At 32.9% G+C, this 11,151-nt stretch overlaps 1 protein-coding gene across 2 annotated transcripts in view; it reads left to right on the top strand.

Moving 5' to 3' along the window:
* Positions 1-6,136: 6,136 nt before the first annotated feature.
* Positions 6,137-11,151, top strand: part of LOC113762221 (probable LRR receptor-like serine/threonine-protein kinase At1g53430) — a 32,748-nt gene continuing 27,733 nt past the window's right edge. The window contains exons 1-5 of one of the 2 annotated variants that reach the window (XM_027305571.1): positions 6,137-6,333; positions 7,573-7,726; positions 8,072-8,143; positions 10,562-10,633; positions 10,885-10,956. In XM_027305571.1, coding sequence (XP_027161372.1) covers positions 6,171-6,333; positions 7,573-7,726; positions 8,072-8,143; positions 10,562-10,633; positions 10,885-10,956 — 533 coding nt within the window. In that variant the 5' untranslated portion in view covers positions 6,137-6,170. The remainder of the gene's footprint in view (positions 6,334-7,572; positions 7,727-8,071; positions 8,144-10,561; positions 10,634-10,884; positions 10,957-11,151) is intronic. The other variant, XM_027305572.1, reaches the window with a different exon arrangement.

Genomic DNA, 11,151 nt, shown 5'->3' with positions numbered 1-11,151 from the left:
GACCAACTTTCAATTGCACCTGTGCAAGTCCGCAGTTGGCAATAGCAGAAGTTTTCAATCATTTAAAAATGCTTCTTGTTTTGTCAACAAACAATTTGTAAAACTATTGTTAGCCCAAGTTGGACGAAACATTATCAAGTGAGCCATAGTCCATTGCCGAGTCTTTATTCATTTTTTACGAGAATTCCCAGAGAATTCCCAGAGACGCACTGGAATCACTGGAGCGCAACTGCTAGTGTCCCTTTGTAGTCTGCATTATGCATGAACAGTCTGGCCTGTGAACTAAACCCGCCTGCCCAAGAAAAGAAGTAAGCCATAAATGTAAAAGGGAAAATCACAAGCATAGTCCTTTGCATTAACACCTTCTACTATTTAAATCTCTCATATTTGAAATTAACAGCTTGGGTCCCTCATATTTTGCAAAATGTATCATTTTGGTCTAAACTACAACTTTGATCAGCTTTTAGCCTGAAAGTGTTGGGCACATCCCGTGGACAAGAATGCAAGTGCAAAAATGAATTTACACCTCATGAACCAAACAAAATAATTAAGGGAAATATCCTTTATATGTTAATAATAGCACTCCACTTGATTTTTTTTACTCGTATAAAAGGAATAAAATACTCCTATTTTACTTTTAATTACAAATTCATGAAAATGGGTTGCTATAAAATAAGTGAAGATAGGGTGAGGGTGACAAGCGTATGGAAAGGGTTCAGAGGGTTAAAAAAAGGGTGAAGGATAAGGTATTTGTCATAGTTAAAACATCAACAGGGGTGCTGGTAACAATTTCCATAATTGATAACAAGAAAAGATATAAAGAAAAGAAGCCAACTTTAATCTTTGTTTCAAACGTGTTTTCTTTTCATCCTTAAAATTACAAGTTTAGTACTCGGGAATTAAATTTAGTCCATTTCTTCTATTTTAGTTTTGAAAAACCAAAATCAACTGCACAACTTTGCATCATTTTTCCATATTTTTCTTAATTGTATACCTTCTCTCGTAATCAACAGATAAACTTCTGTGTATGGTGCAATATTGAAAGTAGAATTAAGGATTACCCAAAATATATTTTTCGACATAAAAAATTTTTTTTTTTTTTGTTCAAAGGGAGGACCAAGAATTGTAAAGTAAGGAATAGAGGGTTCTACTCCTCTAGAGAGGGATTGACAGAGCAGTCTTGAGCGGTCGTTATAGACAAGGAAAGGGCTGTGAAGCAATGATCGGATGGTGATGATTCAGTGGAGCTGCGGAGGTGGAAGGATTTACGGAGCAAGGATTGGGTGGTGGTGATGAACAACAAAGAGTTGGCATTTGAGGTAATTTGTTAAAAGATTAGGGAATAGCACAAGATCATGAGAGTCTTGGTTTTTACAAGCAACATGATTGTGATTCGATTTTTTAACCATAAAATTTTCGGCCGCATAATGTGCACTTGCGGTCATCAAGTCAAACTTCAATAATAAGAATAAAACTGTAATTTTGGACTGCAATTGTATCTATCTAACTATATAAAAGCGGGAATTGAGTAATGAACAGTCAATTTTTTGTCAAGCGGTTATAAGGTAATTTTCAGCAATTTTGAGGGCAAATATGTTCTTTTGTTGACTTTTGGGCAATTAACTCTACGCTTTTATAGTTCTGTAACATGATTCAAGTGAAATGACATCGATGCTTTGCACTGGTTAAACACTGAGATCATTTTGAAAAGGGTAGGTTTATAATTTCATGAATAATTTATGTGGCAGTGGAATAATAGGTAATGTAGCATCACCACTGGCCATAAAAAACAGAGTCTCTTGGCTGATACTTCGAATCTCTAAATGAAAGTGTATGTCGGCCCGTTTGCTATATGAATTTTTTAGATATTTGTTTAAAATTTTACCGTAGTTTACTATAGAAATTGTAGAAATTTTTTTTGAAGTATATGGTTTAAAAATTTTGAAAATTTTTTGTGATATTATTGAAGTTAAAGTTGTTAAAAATTTTATAGCAGACAAACTAGGCCAAAAATTTATTTGCCAAATAAGGTTTTAAGGAAAAATTAAAGGCCCCATTCGGCAAATATGTTTTTTAGGTGTTTATTTAAAATTTTACCGTAACTTACTGTAAAAGTTGCATGAAAATTTTTTGAAGTGTGTACATTTTTGGGTATTTCGAAATGTATAGTTTAAAGATTTTGAGAAATTTTTTGCGACTACTGTAGATATGTATAGTTTAAAGACTTTGAGGATTTTTTTTGGGATTACTGTAGGTAAAATTATCAAAAAATTTACCGAAGACACACTTGGCCAAAAATTTGTTTGCCAAACAAACCCAAAGATTGACCAGATGGTGCAAAGTTGTAACTTTACAACTAACAGGGAATCTCAAGATCTTCAATAAACTAATTTTACATTGTACATTTTAAAAAAGATACAATTTATGTGATTTAATGTTATTATATATTAATTTAGGCTTCTTTAGTTGAATTTGAATTTAGTGATTTTTTTTTTATTTTTTTAACAAATTTAAAAGTTAGTCTTGTATTTTTAGTAGAAAGTTAATTTTGTGTTTAATTATTTGTTGAAGTATTCTGTAAATGTACTAATTAATTGAGGAAACAATTCAATAAAATGATTTTTGGCTTAAACATGAATAAATTGTTAAGTGTTCTGTAAATGCACAATTATTGAGGAATTAATTAATAAATTATTTTGGCTTTAGTAATTAAAAAAATGGATTTTATTACTAGAACATGTAAATAAATTGTTTGGAAAAAAATGAATGCTATATTGCAAAAAATGAACAATAAAATAGTGCTCTGTAAAATTGTTGAATGCATTGATTGTTTAGCATGTTCGCAGTAGCTTTTCACCTGGCACGATTCCCAAAAATTGAACATCAGTAAAAAAAAAAAATAAGAAAAGAAGTCCAACATTATTATCACAATTAACAAAATCGGTTAACGGTGTCATGGACTAAAAAATGGTTTCTATCGCCTGCTTTTTAAAAACCATACAATTATAAAGATATATTAGTCTATATATCCATATTACTCTATATAATTATTACAAATTTTTAATGCCCTGTTTTTATTCTTATTGTTTTCGTTATATAAAAAGAATAATTAGTATGTTATTTTACTAATAGTCCGGACATCCAATAACAATTGCAGGATAACCGCTTGACAAAAAAGCACTATTCATGGGGCAACTCTCACTTTTATATTGTTAGATAGATATCCATATTTAATGTATATATATAATTATTATAAAATTTTTCCTAATGGCTCTAAATTTAATGTATATATATATATAATGTATATATATTCATTTTTCCTAATGGCTCTAAATTGCTCTAAATTGAAAAACAATGTTGTATGCTATTTTTTTTTTATTCTTTTAGTCAAACATGCAACATTAATTAGATTGTTTCTTACATTAAAAAAATTAAACTATTGTAAATTTCAAAAACAATGTAATAATACATGGCTCTTAATGTGGATTAATGATCTAATATTAGTGAACGGCATTTTACAAAAATATGAAAGAAAAATAATTGTTGTGATTATATTGATTAAATGTTTTAATTTTTATGCAAAAAGAAAGGAAATAGGCCCATATTTATGGAACTTAGTGAGTAATAGAGATATACATAAATATAGACGGGTATCTTTATAATTACCTCACTCAAACCACATAATTTATACAAATCATACCACACAAAATGTCGACACTGCATTGTCTCAATTATAGTACTTTATTAACCATTATATTACAAAATATCATCCATACTACACAAACTATTAACACTATATTCACCCAACCAATTTACCACACTATTATTTTATAATTCAAGCCAGACTTATAACAATTATATGACTCTCTATATTATAAGAAATATATAACGGCTAAGAATTAAGCAACTTAACATGGGAAGTATTAGCACTCTTGCGCAACGCGCAGGCCGTCTCACTAGTGTTCTTAAAACGAGAGAGTTAGTAAAGTACAAAATAGAAATATGAAGTAATATTTCTGCAATTTTTTCCTACATAGGACCATAAGGTTGGTTAAATTGAATTGAAAAAGAATGAGATTGAGGTAATTTTTTCATCTTGTTTTATTGAAAAGGTATCCAAACAACTGATTATCAAAAACTGCATTAAACGAAATTCCAAAGATAATTTTAATACCGAAAGATCATCGTGATACACGTTTTGCAAATGATCCCAAGGCAATGGTGACTTTCAGACAATGGGCTCCGGCCGGCCCCTCAGCCTATGGGGCTAAAAAGTGGCTTTATTTGCTTAGTCTTATGCAAAAGGCAGGGGAAAAGCCTTCCTCCCATTCTTTTTCCTCCCAACAGTTACCCATTGACGGCGACTTAAATTAGCATTTCTTCCAAGTCACACCATCAGCCAAATGGAAGCCAACTCGCATCAACAGATTGGAGCTCCTAGAATCACAGCTCTAATTGGAAGGTACAATTAATGGAGGGGATTATATTTGATTTAAAATTGGATGAATTATGAGATTTGATATAAAATACAAATTTTTAAAAAGTGGCAAAATCTATTAGTATATTTTTACATGTTACTGTATTAATGCCTGCATTAATTTTATGTATGAATCATTGAACCGTACAATTGGGATTGGTGATTAAACCATTTCTTGATGATCAGTTAGATGTTGTTATCAAAATTGATAATTAATCTCATATACACTAGAAGACCTTTGGGTGATTAGGTTGATATACAAAAAAGTAATATTGTTTATCTCTCGGTTTCATTAAGAGGGAAGTATTTATGACGGAACTTCCTCCATCTAAACAAACCAAACGGTAGTAAATTTAGCTTTGGTTTGCCTTACTCGACTAACATGAGCCTCAAAACGAATCATGTAGGAGCATCATCTCTTGCAGTAATACAGCAACCATTTCAGCAGGGTACAGCTAAAGAAGTTTCCCTTTCATGTGGAGAAAATTCTGATCCCTGATCAAGCAACTTTATGATCTTGCACATCCAGTTGATGAATGAGAATTGGTCGCGCGGCCATGCATAATAATATCAATGCAATCATTTTTTTTTTTAATCAATTCTTTCAAGTATGTCCATTTCAAGATTTTATAATATGACATCGACTTCAGTTATGCATCAAAAAACACAAAATGTTGTCGTCATTTCACACTTTTAATCTCTTTACTTTTGGATCACCAATCAGCTTGGTTATGCATGCAAATACAGTAAGTCCACTTGAATAAGTAAGCCTGTTTATGGATATTCCTGATCATGCAAATTCATTCCTGCACATCCACTTTGATGGTAATAAGATTAAGACCATGTGAACAAGGCAATCATCTTTTTTTTTTGAGAGATAAAATATTCCTGCATCCACACACATACCTTATGTTCTATTCCTCTCAAGTAGGTCCATTCCGGTAAAGCATCTCTGGAATATATATCCTGTTATCTTTAGACTTGACCAAGATTCTATAGTACGACATTGATGGCCATAACTAGACATCACTATGATTATCATTACTCATTAATCACTCCCCTTACGTCACCTTTGTTACGTAATTCGATATGTGGTGGCATGGTCCAGCCTAGGAATTTTTCGTCTATTGTGGTGGGTGATCATGCAAGTTCATGTACCATCCTCATTCTTAAAACTCTTACTTTATTTATTTATCTATTGTTTTGCTTTAAGAAAGCGACAAGATAGGTTAACTTGCAAAAGCGTGGAAGGAAGCTTAACTATTTTTCCAAATTGACTAATTAAGAATTCAGACTTTAATTTAGAGAACCAACGACAATGCATTTCCATTCCTATTTAACCCTGTAAATTTGTCTAGCTAAGTCCCTTTCAGCTATAGCTTTGGAATTAACCAGCATTATTGGCATCCTAAAGTAAAGCTCCTTTAATTCCCTGATTAGCTTTCCTGTAACTAAAGCTGTCTCTCCAACATGAAAGGCAACTGTACCTGAGGTGCCCACAAATTATTGTTTAATTTAATAATTCATTCCCAGATTAGCTTTTCTATATTATGAATTCATGCAATGCAAGCAAGCAAGCATTCACATGCAAGACTTAGTGGAACACTTCAGAGCTAAGCTTCAAAGCAAGGTGCAAGTTCTTGAGAGGAATACAAAAAAAAAAATAAAAATAAAAAAAGTGATAGAGAAAAACATGCTCAAGGTTTTAGCTTATTTCTTGCTGTTTTTGGCACTGAACGGTCAAACAAGTTTGGGACAAGTGATGACTGGTGCTCCTGCTGCTGCTCCCTCCCCTCAGCCTCCGTTTTTGCCACCTCCACCAAAGCCAACAAAGCCAAAGCTTCCCAAAGAAGAGGGTACGTAAAAAGCATACATGCACCAAATTGCTTGTTTTTATGTATATTTGTACTTTTCACAGATATTTTCGAGAAGCGAGGAGCAGGGAAGAGAGAAAAAGCAGGAAAGAAAAATGGAGTCAATCGAATCCAAAGTTTAAACTTTTATTAATTGAAGAAAAATTTATAATGTAGAAATAACTTAGGGATTTCCTTAAAAAGGAAACACTAAAATAGTGGAACAAATAAAAATAGAAAGACCAATAGCCTTTTCGGTTGTTAATGTAAAAAACAAAAAGGGCATTCTTTGAAAAAGAAGAACAACGAAAGGGAATTCTTTATCCTGATTTTTATTTCTCATTTTTCTTCCTTTTAGATAAACTTTAGGAAACTATTATCTATCACTTTCTTTATCACATTTCTTATCTCTCTGAAACTAAATTTGAATTTAGTTTCTTTTTTATGTGTGTGTTACATATACATGATTTGAATTCAAATTTTAACTCATGTTATATAGTATGATCTAAACCTATTAGCGTAAAAGACAAAATTATACAGTGATAGTGTATAAAAAGAAGTTATCCTAACACTGCAATATTTACCATGTAATTAAATAGTTATCTTACTTCTCACGCACACATGCACCAAAAATTTTTTTTAAAAAAAACCACCCAAGCAAGTGACGGTGTCTAACAGCCACAGGTGAAAATGTTTCTATATGCTTTGAAGGAATTGTCATCTGTTTCTGTTGTTAGTATGAAGGTAGTGTCATTTGTTATATTGGAGACTGAAACTAGTGTTCTTGTTCTTTTGTGGATTCGGTTTATTTCTTGGCTTGGAGAATCAAATTAGTGAAGAATGGTTTTTGTTCCTGGTCTCGTGATAAGGGTTCGATTCCATTATTCATCTGTTACTAGCATGGCAATTATTAAGGTTGTTTGAGTAATTGAAAATTTCTTGTGGAGACGACAACGAAAAGACTGTTCTGAGATGTAAAAAGTGGGCAAGTATTTCTTGTTTTACTATGAGAAACATTTCTTGTAAGTTTAGCTGCATTGATTGGCATTGACACCTTAATTCTCTGAGATAATTGAGAATGAAGGGTATAGATTGATTGGCAACATTTCTTGATATCAGATTTGATGAAATTAAATTGACGTGATTGTTTTTATCCAACCAATTGCTATCTTCTGAACTCTCTTAATTCATTTGAGAACTTTATATGTCCATGCTAGTGTCTTATATACAATTTCTTGTCAGTGGATGCTGTCAACAGTCTGCTTCAACTTTTGAGTCCATACTCGCCTTTGGGGCCTGCCTACTTCTCCGAATTGAGTTGTCATTATATAAAGTTTAGTCCTGTGCTTACATGCAATTGCACGTTGGACGACAAAACTTGCAGAGTGGTTGCGATGTACGTTTTCTCCGACTGCACATGTTTTAGTTTTTTTTTTCATGTAATTATTGGCATTTTGTAACTCTAATTTAAGCGGCTTATCCTTAGAATACACTTGTAAGTTGAACTAAAAGGTCAAATGACTTTTAAAATTTTATTCACTGCGAAAGACAGCTAATATGCCTTGAGTGGATATGTAAGAACTTAGCTGCTGTATATGGCCTGAGAATGATGCACTCAAATAGGAGAACAGACTATTTCAATTAATATTGATATGCTATCATTGCTTTTAGACTCTTGGATTTTGGGGATTTCTTTATCAAGGGGATTTCGTTTGCATTATACCAACATTTTGGATTTCAGTTATCTCTCAGGTCAGGATTTAACAGGGTCTATACCACCAGAAATTGGAAACCTATCTCATTTGGAATCACTGTAAGCAAGTGCAGAACATTTTTTCAGCTTTCTTTGTCATTTAATGATGTTGATTGAGGACTATTACAGCCAAATCGGAAATCTGTACTCGATGACTGATAATGATCACTATTTTCATTCTCTAGATGTAATGTTCAATGAATCTATATTTGCTAGTACTCTTGTTCTTGATCTGTGTTATGTATCTATTTTTCAGCCATTAAGATTTCCACTATAGGGAAATCGTTAGTCTGAATATAGCATAACAATCATCTGTCTAATAACAACACTTTCTTTGAAAATTACCAGAATACAGTGAACTGTAAAACGATTCACATACCATAGCAGTTGCGCTCTGGAGACTAGCTTAGTGGTGTCCTCCCTCCTATATAGTTTCAACTACATTTCTCTGACAACTTTTCAAAAGCTTATGCACAAAAATACATGTGATATAGGTGTGTGCATAGTATATTTATTTATTTATACATATCTTTCAATGCCTTTTCAAAAGTAACTTTCTAATCCAGGAGTAGTAATTTTTCCAGTAAGGGACGCAAACAGATGGAATCTAGGAGTCCTAGTGATATCCTGTTAACCTTAACATGTAAATCCTACCAAGGAGTACATGCTCTGACTTTTATTGCCTTCAAATTAGCAGAAAAGTGAAATTCCAATATCCAGGTTCCAAACGTATTTCTCCAAGTGCTTGTTTTGGTGGGACACAGGTGTTCTTCCTTTTACAGCAATTGGATCTTAGTGGATTTTTCGGACCTCAGATTCGTTTGGATAGAGGAAAAGTACAGATTCAGCAGAGCAGGAGGGAGATGTAAAATTTTTGATATAACTGCCAATTAAGAATAGTTGGTGGTGTCAGCATCAAAGGGATCAGTTGTTCTTATGAGCTGCGTAAGGGTAAATAAAGACTTCTGTCTGGGCAGAGTAAAAGAAGGGTGTTGAGAGAAAGAAAGTAAAGTGGTGCTAATGTATCTTCTATGATGTAGGGTGGGGAAGATTTGATCCAAACGAAATTCTTCTGAAGTTTGTGGATGGAGACGGTGAAGTCATGTTCCAAGAGCGTAGCTTTTGAAACATTGGTTTTGACCATGAAACACCAAGTCTATTTTTGTTCAATTGGCTTTAAAGTTACTTCACCGACTAGCAACTCTAGCTGTGGCTGGAACACTTGGTTGATAGAAAATAATTTTCCTATTCATTTAAAATTCGGACATTAAAATACTACCTTGACTGTGTTTTGGATTTGCAAATGCTACCTTTGGAAAGCTATATATTTTCAGTACTAGTAAATGAATTATGCAGTAATTAGGTATAAAAACTAGTGGACTAACGGGGTTGTTGGATATCTCTAACTATATTATGCCTTTGGTTGGATAAACTGGTTACACGATCAATGGTAGAAATGTAATATATTCAGATCTTAGTTCTCAGTTACACGAGTCCCGTACACAATGGTTCACAGACTGTCTATTGTACCCTGCGGAAGTGTTATGGCTCCTTTGTGAACAATCATATACATCATATTAACCATGCTAATTCCCAACTCTTTAAACATCAAATTAGGCATGTCTAGACATGTGCAGAACACAATTCATCTAATTATTCTTTTAGACTTTTCTTCTCTCTAGCCCTTTCCTCTGCTGAATTTTAGTGGATGAGTGTTGAGGATATGATGCGAAGGTAGGCATGTTGTGTGTTGAAAATTGGCGATATTTTTAGGGTTACATTTATTTTTTTGCACAATAATATAGATAGATGTAGCTGCCCTACAGTTGAGTAGGCTTCATCATCTTTCTCCAGCACTCTTATTTCTTCACATCTTCTTTTTCTCTCATTTTTTATTTTCCCGAACTTTGTGGAGTCAATATATACTCTTGGCACTCAAATGCTCAAGCCATGTATGGAACTTGGAAATCCTTTATAAGAATCAACAAGAAAGCCTTTAACTGACAGATTTTTTAGTTCAGTTACACATTATGACATTGTCCCGTTGTGATAAAATGTACTATAAAAACCTTGAGCAAAATACCATGATGGTCATGTCATTACAGTATATGTTCAGCTTCAGGATTTTTCTATAAGAATCAACAGGAAAGCTTTTAACAAACAGACTTTTTAGTTCAGTTAAACAATATGACATTGTCCCATTATGATAAATGTTCGAGTTTTGTTGATCTCTAGGTGTATAATATCTTCTTCTTCTTTTTTTTGTCTTTCTCTTATGTTTTAATTTTTGTTATCTTCTGTTGTTCCTAAATCTGTGCTCTTCTCATTGCCATTCTTCTCATGTTATTTGTTTCATTGGAATGGATCTATTTATTGAAAGCAGCTTGATTGGAATTTGAAAGATGTATATATATACAGAGTGATTTTGTCGAATGTTCCTTCAGCAGTGAAATCCATTTGTTATTTTGGCATTTCCAGATACTTGAGGTCAAATAGTCTTATGGGCTCAATTCCCAACACTTTTGTGAAGTTGTCTCAGCTTTCGATACTGTAAGTAACTATATGAACTTCATTTCTGTTAAAACTACTCTGTTTGGAATTCTTTGATCGTCAAAATTACAATCCCTATCATTTTCTGTGGCTAAAGCTGATATGAAGCAAGAGAACGTACAGTTAGTTAATTTTAACTGACTCTTAATTGCCAAAAAGTAACGATACAACAAAAGTAATCTGTACAATAATGTTCCCTCATATTGCCACTGACATGTTGGAAAATTCTAATGGGCTGTTTTGGTGGACAGCGACTTATGTGATAACAAGTTGGAAGGACCGCTACCGAAGTTCCTTAGTGAACTGAAGTCATTACGAGGCTTGTAAGTCTGCAAATCACTGTGTACTATATATTGTTATCTGATCATATGACTTGTTGGTAAGATTTTGTAGTTTTGCATGAAGAAAGAAAGAAAAGCATCAATGATGACGGAAATAAAGTAACACTTGGCATGATTATTCTTTTAATGGGAAAATAGCAAAAAATTTGGCATCAATATAAATTAGAATAAGCACCA

This window comes from Coffea eugenioides, chromosome 2 (genome assembly GCF_003713205.1).
Source record: "Coffea eugenioides isolate CCC68of chromosome 2, Ceug_1.0, whole genome shotgun sequence".
NCBI classification, from domain to species: domain Eukaryota; kingdom Viridiplantae; phylum Streptophyta; class Magnoliopsida; order Gentianales; family Rubiaceae; genus Coffea; species Coffea eugenioides.
This window is presented reverse-complemented; position numbering and strand designations above follow the sequence as displayed.